Source organism: Microtus pennsylvanicus, chromosome 3, assembly GCF_037038515.1.
Source record: "Microtus pennsylvanicus isolate mMicPen1 chromosome 3, mMicPen1.hap1, whole genome shotgun sequence".
NCBI classification, from domain to species: domain Eukaryota; kingdom Metazoa; phylum Chordata; class Mammalia; order Rodentia; family Cricetidae; genus Microtus; species Microtus pennsylvanicus.
Window position 1 is genome coordinate 19,675,446 of NC_134581.1, and position 19,260 is coordinate 19,694,705.

Sequence of the window (19,260 nt, forward strand, 5' to 3'; positions counted from 1 at the left end):
CAATTCTGGATGGCAATGGCTCTGGCCCAGCCTGCACTCACCACAGTTCTTCAACTTGGTCAAAGTACCGAGTAAACTTGGCCAATATTCAAGTCTGCTAAAACATGTTCAATGTTTATTTTTAAATAATTGTGCAAAGTGTAGCCCTTTAGTACAGAGTGTAAAAAAAGAGGAATTAGCAATTGTACTTTTATTTTAAAACAATGGAATACAAATTCTGCATCATCTTCATAATAATACATATTGAGATCTTACAAAATTTTAAATTGATGAAAATTTTACTATAAATATACAAATAAAAATTAATGTGGCAATATTTATAAAAACCTATAAAAATATTTAATTTTCAGTATAAAAGTGACAGCTAATTGACTGAGGTAAAGCAAGATTGATTTAGACCACCTAAGAAGGGAAGAGAACTGTCATGACTTCTTTTTGTGTGTTGAGGACTACACTCAGGGGCTGATGCCACCACTATGTCCCCAGCTCTACTTTTTTATTTTGTGGCAAGGTCTCACTAAGTTGCCCGGGCTGGCCTTGAACTCACTCTAAGCTGGCTGTGTCTGTCCTTGAGAACTCCGAGGCCTGTGAGCAGCTGGGAGTCGGGCCTGGCCTGTGCCACAGTGAGATCAGAGTGGTACAGAGCCTGTGGTTGCCCTCAGACACCGCAGTGCGGCACAGTGCTAAGCTTCCCTGGAGAGAGTGCAGAAAGCAAAGGCTGACTAAAGCAGCTTAGCGGAAAGGAAGACTGGAAAGCAAAGCCAGGCGTGCACTTGTGATCCCAACACCCAGGAAGCCAAGGAGGGATGATCAACCTGAGCTGCACAGACCCACACACCCAGTAAGAGGCTGGGGAGATATTCAGTTGGTGAAGCGTTTGCCATGGGAGCATAAGGACCTAAGTTCAATACCAGAACCCCCTTTAGGAAGCTGGGCATAGGGATGGAGGCTTGTAATCCTGTCTCGGGAGGTGGAGACAGGTGGTTAGGTTACCAGGATGCAGGAAGGCCAGTCTGCCTAGCTAAGTGAGTGAGCACCAGGTCACTGAGACACTGTCTCAAAAACAAAAAACAAACAAACAACAACAACAAAAAAAAAAAACAAGGCTGTCCTCTGATCTCCACATGTACAGGTACATGTGTGTGCATATTCTCACATAAAAACCCAGAAAAAGAAAAACAAGAATTCCCACCTAGTTGGTTTCTCTGAAGACTGTTCAGATCTTTCATAAATATCCCTTTAGCCCTTGGGCATTGTTTGAGGTAGAGGATAAGGTCAGAGCTCTGCTGGGGACACCACCAGTGACTGGCAGGCAGGGCTAATCATGGAATTCCTAAACCCCGGGCTCCTGCCAGCTCTTGTCCAGAGACAACCCACTCCTCAAGTCATTAGAGTGCTGATTTCTACACCCTGGATCTCATCCCATGGGAAATGGATTCTTTAATCAATTAAACTGGACACAATAATTCATTGTAATTCAATACAACCTCATACAAATACCAGTTAAATAACACTAAGTAGGAAAAATGATTTTCTTTAAAAATACTGTTTTGAATTCAAATGCTCCAGATGTCTGTTTTATCCTGAGGTATTCTTGCAAAAAAATTGGCGCTATTACCTTTGTCCTTGGGGAAGGAAAATATTAGGTGAATGTGTTGCTTTAAAGATAAATGTGTCCCCACTTGACGACTGCCTTGAAGGAGCTTTTCCACCCAACAGTGATGCCTCTGCTTCTTTTATCTCCATTGCCCTTTTGTACAGTTCAGCAGCCTTTTCAAAATTCCCTTCTTCATAGCTTTCAAAGAAAAAGACACAAGAAATAGGCTTATTAGCATGAAGCAGCTCTCCTTTCTAAATAGCCATCCTAGACACAGAAAACTACATTGCAAATAATTTCCCATTGCACTTTCTTTCTCCGTGTGTGTGTGCGCGCGCGCGCGCGCGCGCGTGTGTGTTCACTGAGGTAGACCAGTTAGCCAGAGTTCCCAAACTCACCTATGTACACTGGGGAATTTTATGTTTCTTGTATGTGCACCATTAAGATCATGCTGTAATGGTGTAATGGTAACAAGTGTTGTTATCATCTGTATCCCGAGATGAACACACAGGAGTGAGCAAAACTCAACACACTTACCTCATCAGCTCTGATGTAAGAGGCCCTATCAGGCCAGAGGCAGTAGCCAGATAAGCCATCTTCACTAGTGGCCACAATACACGAAAAGTAAGCCCACCTCACCCTGATTCTGAGCATCACTTGAGTATCTAAAGCTACATGAGACAAAAAACAACTACTTCTCTCTCCAAGAAAGACTTCTCAGCAATGAATGTTTCATGCTGTTCTGCGACAAGTTAAAGCTATTCAAGAACTGGGATAAATGAGAAGCCAGGAAAGTTCTTACCTGAGCACAGCTAAGTTTTTTAATGTTTCTCCAACCCGAGGATGCATCCGCCCCAAGCTATCTTCATAAATCTTCAGTGCTCTTTCATAAAGTGGCAGGGCTTCACTGTGCTTTTTCTTATTAAAAAAATAGTGCTCGCTTAAACATACTGTTTATGAAATTACTATTAATGTATTCTAGATTGAGCTGACCTACTTTGGTCAGCATTTTAAAAATCTTAATATCCTCCTATGAGATGCAAGTAAACATTATTTTATGACCAGTTTTAACTGGAGAATCGGTACACTAGAAAGTTAAAACTCCTTTAAGTTTTAGACTTGTCCTAGTACCAATTAACCTGAATCTGTAATCTGTAAGCACAAGCTTGCTCGTGACCCGGCAGGTCCTTAGGCAGATGCTCAGAGACTGTCCTGTGGGTGACAGGGGTCCCCAGAAGGTGAAAAGCAAACCTGAACCCAGCAGTCAGCTGGTGTTTAGCAGAGACCCAACTTACAATTCTAACTTCAATAATGTTTGAGGTATTTAAAAGAGAAGCATTAAATGGTAAAAAGCATTATTTTCTTTACTGTGCCATTAACTAGCATTTATCCATATATATATACATTATATTATATTTATCCATATATATATATTACCTTCAGATCATTCATTTGTAAACAGCTGAAAATGTAGATGCTTACCATTTGGCTGTGAAGGACTGCCAAGTTCACCAAGGCAGTAGCGACACTGGGGTGCTTTGGACCAAAGGATTTCTGCCGAATTTCAACAGCCAATTCATACAAAGGTACAGCTTTGTCAACTCTTCCCTGAAAAACAAGAATGTAATCTAACAATATGAGGGCTATAATAGATACTATCTGACCAGAGCTCTCCCCAGAAATAAATGCATCAAACAAAGATGCAGAAGCACTTTCTACAGCTGAAAACGCAATAGACCAAATGGAGCTGTTGGGAACTCAGCCATTGTCTGATAACTTGGAAAACGCTCTATCTACTCTTTAGTGTTTGCGGTGGGAGAAAAGCCCAATGGTGTAGATCTGTTGCTGTACTTAACTCATGGAGGCATCAAAATAAAACCATTTCCCAACTGCCAAGTCCCCTCTGGGGTTTCCTGGGATTTCTCAGCCACAGAAGCTGGCCTGAGAGACAGCACATGAGCTCACTACATGAGCTTCGGTGCCAGGGCCACCAGCAAGGGAGCCACCCAATTCTCAAGAGAGCTGACTGCTCTGCCACTGCACCACTCAGAGCAGACTGTGGCCAACTTTTGTTTTGCACAGATACAAGAACCCAAACTTTACCCCCAAGGCAAAGAGCTGATGTTTAATTGTTGATAAACTCAGAGAGGATTGAAATAAAACAAAAATTTTGTAAAAATAAATAAATAAATATAAGGCACTGTCTGCAGCCTTGGCTGCTGGCCATTTGGTGTGTTTTTGTTAATAGCAAGTACAGTTAGTGGGTTTGAAAATTCCTGAGATGTAATATAAAAAGAGACCACATTCATAATGTTGATAAAACAGTTTGTATTTGAAAGGAACTCATCTACAATATTGGTGGATTTGTAGTTGGAATGTATTTTCCGAAAACTAAATCAGTATCTTAATTGAATTAAATCTGAAACAATAGAAACCTTCACATTCTCATCTGCTAGAAATTAAACAACGTTGTTTTAAAAAGCTCACCTGAAATAACCTCCCATTGGGATAAACTAACTAGCGGGAGCAGTCATGGCTTCTCTGGCATATTATAAAGCATGCAGGCATGGTGGGGGGCACTTACTGTTTTCTTATACAAGATAGCGAGATGCTTCACTGTGTAGGCCAGGGAAGGGTGGTCGGGCGCCAAGGCTTGTCTGCGGATGTCCAGGGCTCGCTCGTAGAGCTCCTCAGCTTTATCATACTGCTTCTTTTCATTGTAAAGAGCCGCCAAGTTATTCAGGGACTGGGCACAGTCTGGGTGATCTGGCCCCAGAAGCCGCTCCCTCATCTCCAAGGAACGCTTCAGAAACTGCTCTGCCGTTCTGGAACAAACCCCCAAATGCCTTAAACAATTTCTTCTCTAAGCGTTCTAAGCCCTAGTGATGTGGAGAACAGAAACCTGTTTCTCCCTAGACACACCAAAGTGAAGGAGTCAGGCTAAACCCAGCCCTCCACCTTCCCCAGCTTTTGTTTCCCATGAGGCATCAGTTTACCCTCCACTTCTCCCAGAAAATCCTAAGATCTTTATAGTGATCAGACCTGTGCCAATGAAAGACATTGGCATCCCTTCCTTTTCCTTAGGAGTTAGTACCAACAAAACAAAACCTGTTAGTAAACAGAATTTAAGTGAAGTGGATGAATGCTGTGGGAACTCCTGCTGCCAATAGCCTTTAAGATACCAGCCCACTTGGGTGTGGTCTCTTACACTATAAATGCCGCTGTAAAGCCTGCACTCGCTCTCTGGCTTCCAGCTCTCCCTTCTGGCTGCTAGACTCTGTTCCTGTTCCCCATGGTTCCTGTTCCCCATTTGTGCAGAGGACTATAGTCTAGTACTATGATCTGTGAGTCTACTCCTAAATAAATACCCCTTTATCATAAATAATTCTGAACTAGTGTGGCTAGTTCATCAGCTGAGAGTTGGACTTTTCTGAAGTTTCAAATTTACTGGCTGTTTCTGACAGGTGGCTTTTAGACAGTGGAGGTAGAGGTGTGTGGAGGCTCTTCTCTTCACGTGAACTAAAGGGTAAGGCAGCAGCCGGCCACAGTTTCTACCATGGCCCTCACAGTTTGTAGTTGCCTCTGAGATTTCATATATGAGTACCCACTTTTCACAACCATCAAACAGCTGGCAGAGCTCTTGTCTAAATCTTTGTTTTCCCTAACTTTGGATTTGATTGACATGTAAAACAGCTTTGTACCAAAGAGCCACAGTGAGTACTTAATCTCTGAATGCCCTGGTACTCACTCAAGGTTGTTTTGAAGGTAGTAGAGGACACCCAGTTCGTTGAGGGTGCGGGCATTCTCAGGCTTCTCCTGGCCTAGCGTGAGCTCTTCTAACTGCAGAGCCCGTCTGCGGAGCAGGGCAAACCCGTGCTACAACACAAAAGCGTAACCACTGAGCACCAACCTTCATTCTGGAAGCATCTACTGGTCTCCTAAGAACTTTCTCTTTTGTCTTGATGGCAGCTATTTTAAGTAGCACGTGTATTTATTTCTACATGGAATCTTGTTCACAAATTCATTCAACTTTATGAGGTATTTTAGCATGGTATATGTCAAATCACCTCAGAAAAGACTAGAAACAGCTCGCTGATCTTTACCAACTCTGGTGCTACAGATACAAACATCAGGTCCTTTCAGTTTGCAATAACCGTGCATGTGCGCACAGCGTGCAGGCAGAAGCCAGCTGTCAGCTATGGCAGGTCCTCAGTGTTGACTCCCAGTTTCTGCCCACCTTATTTTTAGAAATGGTGTCACTCACTGGGACCTGGGATCACCAACTAGGTTAGGAAAGTGACAGTGATCCCCCTATGTCTACCTCCACAGTGCTGGGATTACAGGAATGCCAGCAGGCCTGCCTTTGATTTTATTAATGTGAGGGTGAGGATCCAGCACAGGTCGTCGTGTTGGTGCGGAAAGCATTTTGCTCACTATTTCCTCAGACCCAGGAACAGAGAACTTTAAGCCAAACATGCTATTTTTAGGTTTCTATCAGCAACCTAGAAACATTTAAAACATTATGTTTGCTTATGGGAAACAGTTTTCTCGTTTGAATTTCACAGAAGATGCTGAACCCTTCCCTAACTTTGTAAAAAAGAGTCAAAGTAGCTTGAACAGCACCTCCCAGAGTCTACCTTCAGCTGAGCTTTCTAACTTAAAAGCCCGACTGGGGGTTGGGCTGTTCACCAGCACCACTCTCAATCTGTGCTTAGAAATAAGAGGACACGGCCAGTCAGGGCCTCGCTTGAAGTCTGTGGACACCTGAAGCTCTCCAGGGCGAGGTGTACGCACTCATGAGTTCCTGTCTCATCCTCCCCTCGGGTTCAAAGGACAACAAGGACGCAGTGTCATTACCAGGCCGCCTTTTCTCCTTGTGGCTTGCTGACGGATTATAACGGATTTTTTCCTAAAATGTTCAGCTTGTTCATATCTTTAAAAAAAACGAGAGGGAGGAGGGGGAGAGGGAAAATGGTGAGTCAGGGAAAAGAGCATTCCAAGAGCATAGTCATGATTCAGGGCGAAAAAAACACTCTGGTACAGCCTGGGGTAGTTTCAATTGTTAAAACAACAGGAGTCTAGTGGCAGCTCGTGCAGTTCGAAATCTATGAGGAAACCCACAGAGTCCTCTATAAGGCTCACAATGAAATGTTTTAAACTGATTTAATGCAGTCTGAATCTCTAGCAGTCTAAATCACTGAAAAATCCCAAACTTAGGTTTGCAGTAGGCACCTTTTACCTGGACAGGCTAATTTTTGGTTAGCTATAGATGCAAAACTCCAGACAAAGTTAGTGTAAAGCCATACTTACAGAAGTTCAAAAGAAAAATTTCCAGAAAGCCCCTCCAATGGTGGGGGAAGAGAAAGGATTTCTGAGAGAGGAAGAGAGGCCACTCAGCGGGTGCCTCGTAGGTAGAAGAGCCTTACGAAAGTGTATTGTCTTAGTCAAATGGCATCAGGGATCACACCTGGGGACACACACAAGCTAGGCAGATGCTCTATTGCTGACGTATACCCTCGCTTTGACAGCCTTTTTATTATACTTCCTCCAGCCAACATTTCCTATAAAGGGTCTGTAGTTGATAGTTTAGGCTTTGTGAGGATGTGGCCTCTGCCAAAACTAAGGAAACCACACAGAGTCGACCACAGATAAAACCTAAATAAAAAAATGTGTCTGGGAGTCGATAAAACTCCTTGCCAAACTGGACTTGGCCACTAGGCAATGGCTCACAGTCCCTGAAGTGGTGATGTGCTCAGCTTTACAGTGATGGCGGTGGAAGAGTCAGAGTTCAAACCTCAAACGACATTACTTCCACACTCACGCTCTATCCCTCATGCATCTTCAATGAAAACCCCAAACCAAAGACCCGGGGATTCTAATTTTCTTTCTGTATCCCAGGAAGACCAGGAAATGCCACCTGAACATGATGCATGGGATAAAGGGCCCCAAAGCAAGTTCCGTGCATTAGAAACACCCGCCCCCTCCATGACGTCAGCGTGTGACCACGGAAGACTTACTTATTTTGCTTATGGTACAAGGCTGCGAGTGCCTCGAGCTCTCGGGCAGCATGGGGATGGTCGGCGCCGTAAGCGTTTTCCGAGATCTCCAAGGCCTGTTTATAAAGCTGCTCTGCATCCCCAAACTTCTTCCACTGGACGTACACACTGGCCAGTTGGTGGAGGGACTGGGCAACTCTCGGGTGGTCGGGATCTAACGCGGTCTCCCGAATCTCTAGGGACCTCTGTAAGGGCACCACAGCCTGGGAACAAAGGACAGAGGCTGATCGATGCGGCAATTAAAGGGCTAATCAAACCCCACAGATCTCAGCGCTGGAAAGAAGAGACTTGGAAACAGGGAGAGTCACCCTGCCTCTGAATCACTGACGTTACCTGGCTGAGAAGGCCGAGATCCTTTAGAAACCGGCCAAGGGTTTCATACAAGTCAGCTAGGCACAGCATGTTCTCCTCGCCTTCGCAGTTCCCATACTGCTTCAGGGACTCAAAGTACTCGGCCGCCATGGCACTTTTGTCTTTGCCAACAAACTGCCAGTAACTCAGCAACTCGGCAAAGTGTCCTCTGTTCCAACAGACAATGTTAACTTGATGGAAACCGTACTTTAAAATCTACAGCGAATAAAAATGCCGGAATTCCTTTCTAGGGAGCTGATGACAGTTTGTGCAGGGGCAATCATAGCACAGTGACAATCTGTCCCACTGCTCCCAGCTGTGGCCTGGAGGAGACTGTCTGACCTCCCCCCACCCCTCACCATTGTCTGCACAGAAAGGGATGTCAACCTCGCCTGCTGTGTGAGTGCACAGCGTGACAGGAAGGCCTTTGCAAGCTGCCAGCCGTCACTAGCGAAGCTGATCAGCTCCCATTGCATATCCACCTTATGATTGCCTCTACATGGGTGTGTGTGTGTGTGCGCGTAAGTGTGCATGTGTGTGTGTTAGAATAGCAGAAACTAGTGAAGCCAATCAGTTCCCATTGCATATCCACCTTGTGATTGCCTCTGCATGTGTGTGTGTGCGTGAGTGTGCATGTGTGTCAGAATAGCAGAAACTAGTGCAGCAGATCAGCTCCCATTGCATATCTACCTTGTGATTGCCTCTACATGGGTGTGTGGGTGTGTGCGTGCGTGTGTGTGTGTGCGCATGCGTGAATGTGTGTGCGTGTGTGTTAGAATAGCAGAAACTGGTGAAGCAGATCAACTCGCATTGCAAATCCACCTTGTGATTGCCTCTGCACGGGTGTGTGTGTGTGTGTGTGCGTGTGAACGTGTGCATGCGTATGTGTGTGTGTGTGCATGTGTGTGACCGTGTTCATCTGAGGAGGGTGAGAGAGATGCCAGGCCAAAGACAAACCTGACTTCAAAGGAATCATATGCAGCTGGCATGGAGCTCAACAGATCTAAGAATGAAATTTGTGAGTGTTTGCTCAGAAGCAAATCAAATTATATGTCTATATCTAAATTCTTAGTGAGACAGAAAAAAAAACCAACCAAAAAATCCTTCCTGAGGCTTAGTAGGTTCGAAGCGGGGCTAATAAAAGGGCAGTCACACCACTAACACATTCAAATGTATCCAGAGGGGCAGCAGAAGATGCTGACAAACCGGAGCAGTATTGACATTAGCATTGGTCGGGTTTCACTGGGAGCCCCCAATCTGGCTTGAAGTGCACTTGTGAGAGGCCTGGAGCCCCAAGAAGCTCACAGTAGGAATAATTTTTCCCCACTGTTTGAAATCTGCTTAACTGCAAGAATTAGACAAAATTGCCCCGGGGTCATTGCAGCTGGCTTTTGTAAAGCAGAACTTACTTGCCCCTGGACAAACAAGATCTCCTGACAATTTATAAACTGTCATGGAATCCCCCGAAGCCCACCCACTGTCTGTATTTCAGGTGCTACTGAAACTATTCTGATTTAAATGTAAAAACTATTCCATTTTGTCAGCGTTGTTAAGCAGAACCACTAACTGTTGAAATCCGCCCTCTGGGGAGAGGATGTAGAAGGAGCCGCGGACCTTTTGTAAAGGTCCTGAGACACGAAGAGATTGAGGAGGCAGTCGTGCAGCTTCTGCTTGCTTCCTTGCTGCTGGAAAAGCCACGGGAGCTCGTCTGCACTTCTCCAGGTCACTCTGTCCTGACTGCGGGAGAAAGGAGGTCACACGGTGAGACCTTCAGCTACGCCAATATCAGGAACGTTTACCATTCCCACTGTGAGATAAATCCCTGATATTCTGGAGCAGACTCTTCCCCAGGCCACTATGAGGAAGAAATAAAACACTGAAACATTGAAGGGGTTGGGAAAGTAAAAGCCCCAGAGCATTCAAACTCCACAGGCCAAAGGTCTCTTCCTAAACCAAGGCAAAAAACCTTCAAATGATCTAATACACATACACAGAGGTCTACGTACTTGTGTGTGTGCGCATGAGAGAGAGCATGCACATGTATGATATATATTTTAGTTATTTAAACAGAATAAAAATAAAGGTAACAAATTGATCTTGTATCAATGTCATCCAAGGTTTAACCTTTATCATAAGATGTCCATAAAATGGCATTTTTTCTTGCTATTAGGTAGACACTGGACTACTTTCTCGCCTTTAATGTTATTTATTTGTTTATTTATTTATTTACTTACTATTTAATTTTGAGATAGGGAAGGAAGGTCTCACTAAACTTAGGTTAGACTTGAACTCACTCAGTAGCCCAGACAGGCTTCAAACCTGCACTCCTCCTGCCTCAGTTTCCCTAGAAACTGGTATTACGGCCTGTGCCACTTGACCTGGCTGAATTTTACACTTTAACTTAGAAGCTAAGAGAGAGAAACAAGAACTCAAAGGCAGAGTGTGTTGCAGAAGAACAGGGAGGACATTTCTGGTACCTGAGCTGGGAGGCGAAATAGTTGATTAACTTTTGCCTGTATGAAGAGATGAGGGTAGGGTCTGCCATGTACTCCAGCCTCACTGTTTCCCAGGCCTGGAGAGAGAAGGAAAAGGACACCGGATTCTGTTTCAAGTCACTGTACTTCTGACAGTGGATTTGCAAAATGCAATTTCTAATTCTTTCAGTTTTATAGTTATATAGTAGAATTAGCCCTACAATATTTTTAAATTGAGGATATGCTAATGCCATAAACTTGGTTTAGTATAAAAATTAAGAATTCAAAGCACAATTTAATTTAAAAAAAGTGTGTGTGTATGTATTAAATCCCAGAAAACTGTATGTGATAGTGCATCCATTACACAAAGGTAAAAGCAGAAAGAACATTTGCTTAGACCAACCTGGGCTAGACAGTAAGTCTGAGGTTTCCTGACTACATAGTAACTTCTAGACCAGCCTGGACTACACAAAGAGATTTGATGTAAAAAAAAACAAAATAAAGTTTAAAAAATTTTTTAAAGAAGATTGAAAGGTAACTCAAAAGAGTAAATTATATCCAAGTCATATGTGACTGTAGTGGTCTGAATGAAAATGGTCCACATAGTCTCGTAGGGAGTTGTATTATTGGAGGTATGGCCTTGTTGGAGTAGGTATGACCTTGTTGGGAGAAGTGTGTCACTGGTGGATGGGCTTTGAGGTTTCAGACAATCAAACAAGGCCCAGTGGCTCACTGTCTCTTCTTCCTGATGCCTATGGATCTAGATATAGGACTCTCGGCTCCTTCTCCAGCACCATGTCTGCCTGTACACTGCCATGCTTCCAGCCATGATGACAATGGACTAAACCTCCAAGCTGTATGCCAGCCCCACTTAAATGCTTTCCTTTACAAGAGTTGCTGTGGTCATGGTGTCTTTTCATAGCAACAGAAACCCTAACTAAGACAGAGGTTGGTACTAGGAACTGGGGCATTGCTGTGAGAGGCCTGGCCATGTTTTTGTTTGGAGGACTACAAACCTTGGGACTGTGGATTAGAAGAGAAGTTGAATGCTCTAAATGGAGTTTAATGGGCCATACTAGTAGGAGCATGGAAGACAGTGGTGCTGGGGGATTTGAACTGTGGCGACCTGGCTCAAGTGGGTTCAGAGAAGAATGTAATATGTGGCCTAGAGAACACTCCTGGGATATTTGGGTTAAGAGTGTGGCTGCTTTCTGCCCTTGTCTAAAAAGTATGCCTGAGGCTACACTGAAGAGGTTGTTGTCTTTGTTGTTTTGGTGTGTGTGTGCACACACGTGCACGCCTGTGTGTTGAGTTGCCATGGTCATGGTGTCTCTTCACAGTAATAAACCCTTAACTAAGACAGTGACAAAGGAGCAAAGCTGTGGAATGACAAACATTTACAGTGACGGATGTGATGAAGCACCCTCGGGTGAAAGAATTCTTACACTGCTCAGTCATGACAGACATATGATAGGGATTCTCTAGTCAGCGGTTTCTGAAGAGTTATAACTGTGAGCCCATAGCAAGTCTGACACCTTCAAGGACCTCTCCAGTCTCTTCACAGCCCCGTGAGAAGCTGGAAAGTCTGCCCAGCTTGGGGCTAGCCCAGAACAGCTTCTCAGCTGGGCGGAAGGGCTATAAAAGGAGGCTGATTCTCCTCATGTTTGCATCCCTAGGAAGAAACTCCCTGATTTTGCTTCATGTGTTTTATGACTTGAATTTGGGTCCTTTCTTTTTTTTTTAACATTCTATGTGTAACATGTAACACGAAAGATACCTTCTTAATTGTGTTTTTTGTTTTGTTTTGTTTTTTTGTTTTTGAGACCCACAGCATTTTGCTATGTAGCCTAGGCTGGCCTCGGATTTACAAAGCTCCTTCCTCATCCTCTCAGGATTATAGGCTTGTGCCACCATACCCAGTTCCTCTTAATAAATGTTGTAGGTTTTGAGACATGATCTCATACAGCCCAGGCTAGACTACATATCAGAGGCTAGTCTTGAACTCCTGATCCTTCTGTATCTACATTACATGTACTGGAATAATGGCTGGCATGTGCCCCTGAGCCTGGTTCCTTTTAGTAAAATTGTAAGTGTACAATACACCATTGTAAACGACAGAGACAATATTTTGCAGCAGATCTTTAGAACTAAAGCCCCTTGGCACCACCTTTGAAGCAACAGCTGCCTCCTGAAGGCACTAGACAATGCTTAGTGTCAGAGAAGCTCACATGCAATCTAAAGCCAACACATAAAACTAAAGTGTAATGCCAAATTTTGGCTTCTGATGCTAACATTGGAAAAGTTTAACATAACATAGTATAATATAGTATAGAGCGCTACAGTAATACTTACAAGTAAAAAAAAACCCTTTGCATTAAAAAGACGTTTGAAATAATATTTACCTGCAGATGCTGAAACCTGAGCAAGCCACAGCTGTAAGTCAGCAGACACATTTTGTGTAAACTGTGCACAATGGAGGTCAAGGAGGCCCAGGACATCTCTGGATACAGCTCCATCAGCTCCGACTCACTCACACCATTGTGACTAACGTTGATGAGGCAGAGAATCTAACCAGAGAGCAGAGCACACAGGGACCACAGGGCACTTCAGAGATCACAGCTGAGAATTTTTAAAATTCGTTAAGACTTATTAACTTTTTATCCAAACTTTGTCTCAAAGAAAGAAAGTAGAGAAGTAACTGAAGAACTCATCCTGATGTCAACTTCTGACCTCCACATGTGTACCAACCAGCAAGTGCGTTCCCACATACGCCTGTAAGTACATGCAGATGTCACACATACACAGGTACACACCCAGGTACACACACATGTGCATACACACGAACACACACAGACACACACCCATGCACACACATACACACAGAGACACACACATGTGCATACACACGAACACACACAGACACACACACCCATGCACACATGCACACACTGAGACACACACATGCACACACACACAGAGACACACACCCATGCACACACATACACACAGAGAGACACAAACACACACATGCACACACACCCCCCTTAGCCAAGACAATCACAAGAAATAACAGAAAAAGACAACTTGCTCAATGAAATGTCAAAGCTTGTTTTAAGGTTCTAAGACAATATATCATTGGAGAAAAAGCTAAACCGAATAGAAAAGCCTAGAAACAGACCCACAATTTCACGTGAGCTTGATATCTACCAGGCAGCATTCCAAGTCAGAGGAGATTAAAACAGTGAAGTTTTAAAACACACATCAGGCCAGAACTGTTGGTAAATTTGATTTTACCAAAATGAAAATTTAAATAAACACCACCAAAGGTGGCAAGACACAAAGGAAAAGGATGTATAATTTGTATTCAATATGAAAATTTAAGAACTTCAGACCAATAAGGAAAAGAAAACGAGGAGTCGGGAGTTGGCTCAGTGGTTAAAAACACTTGCTGTTCTTTCAGGGGACACGCATTCAGTTCCCAGCATCCACACTAGGAGGCTCACAACCACATGTAACTCCAGTTCCAAGGCCATCCAGAGCCCTCTCTGGTCTCCTGGGGAACCACCACTTACATATGCACCCCAACAGACATACAGCTATACACAGAATTTAAATAAAAAAAATCAAAATGAATCCTAAAAGAAAAACAAGTACAGACGAATCAGAAACCTAATTTAATAAGGAGTAAAAGTCAAGCATGGTGCTGCAAACCTATAATCCCAGCCCTTGGAAGGCTGGCCCAGGAGGATGGCTGTGAGTTTGAGACCAGCCTGGGTCCTAGGGCACCCAGAGCTATAGAGCAACCCTGTCATATAAAACACCAGGAACGGGACAATGAATAACCATGAAAGCAAAATCTCAGTGATAATCTGGCGGGTGCTGCCCTCTGGCAGGTGCTGTCCTCCGGCGGGTGCTGCCCTCTGGCGGGTGCTGCCCTCCGGCGGGGGCACTGTTCCTCACCTGCGTCATCAGCTCTTTATCCACATCACTTGGCATGGCTTCCCGGATGGAGCGGAGCACGAGTCTGTACAAGGAAACTGTATCTTGACACTGCAGGCACTGATGAAGGGTTTTATCTAAGTTGCCTGCTATCCCGGCACTGTGGGAATTGAGAACAGACCGAATCTCATACAGGCTGCCGATATCTGTGAGGAATCTGGGGCACATAAAAACAATGACCTCTATTTTTGCACTATAACCTATAATGGGAATTCAATAAAAATAGAGAGAAACGATAGTTTTCTGGGACTGCCGGAGTCATTGGGTTTATTTTAGTATACCATTTAATCCATGTCAAAGAACATGTGCTGAGAGTTAATTTAATGTTCACTGTGGAACATAAAACTGGCTCTTATCCTCCTGCACGCCACCTACCTGCAGAACACAGGAGATAACAATAAGCATTGATAGCCATGCATACTGAAATTGTATGGAGCCAGGGTCTTGAGAACACCAGGGTAAACTAAAGAAATTCAGTTAAAAAAAAAAAAGCCAGGGCTGGTGGTACAAGTGTGTAACCCTGGCAATGGGGAAACATCCCAGGCTTACGACTTGTTTAAGGTACAGAGTAAGTTTAAGGCCAGTCTCACAACTTAGTGAGACCCCATCTCAGAAGGAGGGCATTTGTCTAGTGTGCATAAGGCTCTAAGTTCAGACTTAAGTATTGCAAAATAAATACACTGAGCAAATAGGTGATACACAGAGACACACACACATGTGCACACATATGCACAATGGAGTACTACACAGCAGAAAAAATAATGACATCTTGAAATGTGTGGGCTAATGGATGGAGCTAGAAAACATTGTACTGAGTGAAGTGACCCAGACCCAGAAAGACAAATATCATATGTACTCACTCATAACTGGCTTTCAGACATAAATCAAAGAGAGAGAGAGATCTTAGAATACACAGATTTAAGTGAGATGTCTCCATCAAATCCTTCCCCTCGGAGCTCAGGGAATCCCAATAAGAGGAGGCAGAAGGGGTGCAGAGGCAGAGGGGATGGAGGATAACAGACAAGACCCTCTAAAATAATCGAGCAAAGTTCACATGAACTCAGAGACCGAAGCAGCAAGCACAGAGTCTACTCAGGTCTGCACACCGGTTCCTCTGCACATATACTATAGATTTCAGTTTAATTCTTTTATGGGACTCTGGAATGTTTAAATGTGTGGTCTCTGATGCTTGTGCCTTTTCTTGTGCCTTCTCTTCTCTTTATTATTCTGTTGGCTTGGCTTGTCTAACTTCAATATGATGGCTTTGGCTTTATCTTATTATATTTTGTTTTGCTGTGTTTTGTTGTTATCACCTAGAAACCTGTTCTTTTCTAGGGAGAGACTTAAATGGAGTGATCTGGATGGGAGAGGAGGTGGGGAGGAACTGGGAAGAGTAGAGGGAGGGGAAAGTGTATTCCAACATATTGTGTACGAAGGAATCTGTTTAATGAATGGGAAAATAGATTCTTGTAACAAACACCATACATTTGTATGGAAGAGGCTCTCCATACAGTTCTCACTGTATTGCCACAAGTAACAATGAAAAGACAGGAGAGCATGTCATAGGAAACTCAATCTTATACGATTTTCTTTTCATTTCAGATTTGGTGTTCAAAATGAGAATGTGGAATTAAAAGACAAGAATGCTAGATTCAGTGTCTGTAAACAAGGCTGGGCTAGGATGATTTCTATTATGACAAATATTAAAAAATAGTCCTCTTACATCTCTGCCTGAGGACTATGCAGAGTGAGGCTGAACGGAAGAAGACACCAAAGCCCAGCCATCCAGTGCTCATGAAAAGTGGATTACTGCCTGGTATGGAAATAGCTATTTATGGCTAGACTTTAGAACAGACAGTGGAAGACCCCTCCTGATCACTCCGTCCTCAACACTGAGCCACAGTGTGAGTGCAAGTGTCACGTCAGGAAACAGAGGGACATCCGAGGCCAGGGAAGCTAGTTTGAGCAGCCATCACTTTGCAGAGAAAGTGGACTGCAGCAAGACGAACAAGATGAATCCCAGCAGAACCAAGGGAGACGCCCACTCACCACGCCATCATTTTGCTGAAAAGGGTGACGTAAAGGGCATTGCAGGTCGCGGCGGAACGGCAGTGTTGGTCTAGCTGCTTCTCCTACACCAGTTTCCAAAGAAAACAAAACGGAAGTAAGAAAAGCAGCCTGGGGTCACTACTCCTGGGTCGGCCACAGCTGCCCCAGCAGAAGGACACTGTCTCTGTTGCTAACCCTGATGTCACAGGTGTAACGGAGGGAGCCTGGCTGCAGCCAGACTTCCAGCTGCCGAAGGAAGATGCAGCCAATAGAGAAACACTTTTCATTTTGTAAGAATACCTTCTTAACACTACATACTCTTCCTAAGTGCCAAAATATTTGGGTTGCTTCTTCTATGTCTGTCATTAAAAACAGAATGGGGGTAACTTGGGAGGTAGCTCAGGGAATAAATAGCTTGCTCCATGAGAACCTGAGGTCAGATACTGAGGAGCCCACATAAAGAAGCTGGGTGTGGGAGTATATGCCTGTAACCCCAGCAGTGGGAGGTGGGATAGGAGTAGGGTGGGATGGCAGAGACAGGCGGGCTTCTGGAGCTTGCTGGCCATTTAATTTAACCAAATGCTGAGCACCTGGGTCAGTGAGACTGGCTCAAAACAATAAAATGGGGAGCAATAGGGGATGACATCTGACTCCAATCTGGCCTCCATATGCATACACATACACACAGGTATACACAGGTATATACATGGGTGCATGCATCACATACACACAGGTATACACATGCATACACATGGGTGCATGCACTCGCATTCACACAGGTATAGACATGCATACACATGGGTGCATGTACCCGCATACACACAGGTATACACAGGTATACATATGGGTGCATGTACCCGCAAACACACAGGTATACACAGGTATACACATGGGTGCATGCACCACATACACACAGGTATACACATGCATACACATGGGTGCATGCACTCGCATACACACAGGTATAGACATGCATACACATGGGTGCATGTACCCGCATACACACAGGTATATACAGGTATACATATGGGTGCATGTACCCGCAAACACACAGGTATACACAGGTATACACATGGGTGCATGTACCCGCATACACACAGGTATACACAGGTATACACATGGATGCATGTACCCGCATACACACAGGTATACACATGCACAGCACACACACATAGTTTAAAGGGAAGAATTATTACCAAAATAATCACAGAAATCCAGATTTCCTCATGAGAACAGAGCTCCTATATTGAATTTGAAGTCTGGCAGTAGAGAAAGCAGTGGAGTGGGAACACTCACCTGCTCTCTGCTCAGCGTCGTGTCTACAGAGCTGCATTCTGCAACTATTATGGATTTTGCATCTTTGGGGCTTAAAGGATCGAGATGCAGTGTAGGCCACAACCTTTTGTTTAAAGAGGAAAAAAAGAAAACAAATTTCTAACAATGCAACAAAGACCATAATCCACCACAAACCCGTGGATTTAAAACCATTAGATAAGTTGTTTTTATGCGATTTTATAAAATAAGCTAATGGAATCTGCTAATCCCATTAAACTGTTGCTTAATTCATTCTAAGGTTTACCATTACATTGACCAATAATCAAAGCAGAGTGCCATAAGCTACATACTCGCTGGCTAAGTAGGGAACATCTCTACTTCTACCTTCAGGACTTGCGTTAAACTAGCACAGTGCTCAGGAGGAACAGTTCAAGATGGTCTCTGCACTCAGCTTCTTATAGGGCAACCGACTGGGGATAGGAAAGATCTTATGCACAAAGTACAAATATACACACATATCTGCTTATAGATGCACATGGACATAAGTGCATACACACAGCATTAACATTTCTTAAAAGGCTTGATTGGTGGAAAAAGGCTTTCTTGTAGGAAAGGACCTTTACAAGGTTTTTCCCTGGGTAAAAAAAAATATATAAGTTAAGGAACTGTTCTCCAGAATTCAACCCTTATATGACTTTTCTGAGGGCAGTCAATAAAAGTGAGCCTGCATTCTAGAATAGCGGGTCTCTAGACCGCAATTCTCAAGCCCCTGTCCACCTCTCTCACCCACAAATTCACCTGCTTATAGGTGGCCTTACCTGGATTAACAATTCACAATTCAAACTACACTCTCCCAAGAAACAAACCCACTAGCTCCTCCCCGCAAACATGCCCAGCCTGTGTCTCCCTTTCAGCCCAGGAAGTCACAATTAGCTTTCACTTCTTCATTCAGACAACTTGCAGTCATTCCCATTTCCTCCCGTTCCCTCCCACCTCAGCTCTGACTTCACCCCCAAGTCCTGCAGGTGGTGCCTTCTCCTTGAGGTCACCCACCTCTCCCCAGCCTCACTGAGGATGCACACCAAGGACCTTCCCTTGCCTGCCCGGGAAACGGCTCTCCATCTGAGGGACCGGACTCTCCCGCTGAGGGACCCACTCCACGCACTTCACCTACCTCCACGCTGCCGGGCAGCTCTCCACATTCACGGAGACGATGACTCTGACATTCACCGGCAGGGGGTCTATCAGCCACTTCATGTGCTTCTCCACTTGCTTAAGAGCAGACAGCGGAAGTCAGGTTATAACAACAGCATTTCAGAGCAATCCCCGAGTTCTCCAATAGGGTACCATTCTCATTACACTGTCCTTACTAAGGACACAACTCTTATTTGGGAAGGGTTGATTCTAGGTTGGCAAAACACTCTTATCACCAAATTTGAATTCTGAACATCTAAGGAAA

At 44.1% G+C, this 19,260-nt stretch overlaps 1 protein-coding gene across 2 annotated transcripts in view; it reads right to left on the reverse strand.

Annotated features, from left to right (window-relative positions):
* Positions 1-19,260, reverse strand: part of Nphp3 (nephrocystin 3) — a 46,004-nt gene that overhangs the window by 6,843 nt on the left and 19,901 nt on the right. The window contains exons 13-27 of one of the 2 annotated variants that reach the window (XM_075964812.1): positions 18,976-19,073; positions 17,823-17,925; positions 16,527-16,609; positions 14,439-14,577; positions 12,881-13,045; positions 10,482-10,576; positions 9,619-9,741; positions 7,987-8,173; positions 7,615-7,856; positions 6,455-6,530; positions 5,346-5,473; positions 4,182-4,422; positions 3,080-3,205; positions 2,400-2,515; positions 1,619-1,795 (exon numbers count right to left, since the gene is read on the reverse strand). In XM_075964812.1, coding sequence (XP_075820927.1) covers positions 1,619-1,795; positions 2,400-2,515; positions 3,080-3,205; positions 4,182-4,422; positions 5,346-5,473; positions 6,455-6,530; positions 7,615-7,856; positions 7,987-8,173; positions 9,619-9,741; positions 10,482-10,576; positions 12,881-13,045; positions 14,439-14,577; positions 16,527-16,609; positions 17,823-17,925; positions 18,976-19,073 — 2,099 coding nt within the window. Of the gene's footprint in view, positions 1-87; positions 1,796-2,399; positions 2,516-3,079; positions 3,206-4,181; positions 4,423-5,345; positions 5,474-6,454; positions 6,531-7,614; positions 7,857-7,986; positions 8,174-9,618; positions 9,742-10,481; positions 10,577-12,880; positions 13,046-14,438; positions 14,578-16,526; positions 16,610-17,822; positions 17,926-18,975; positions 19,074-19,260 lie in introns of those variants that run through there. The other variant, XM_075964814.1, reaches the window with a different exon arrangement.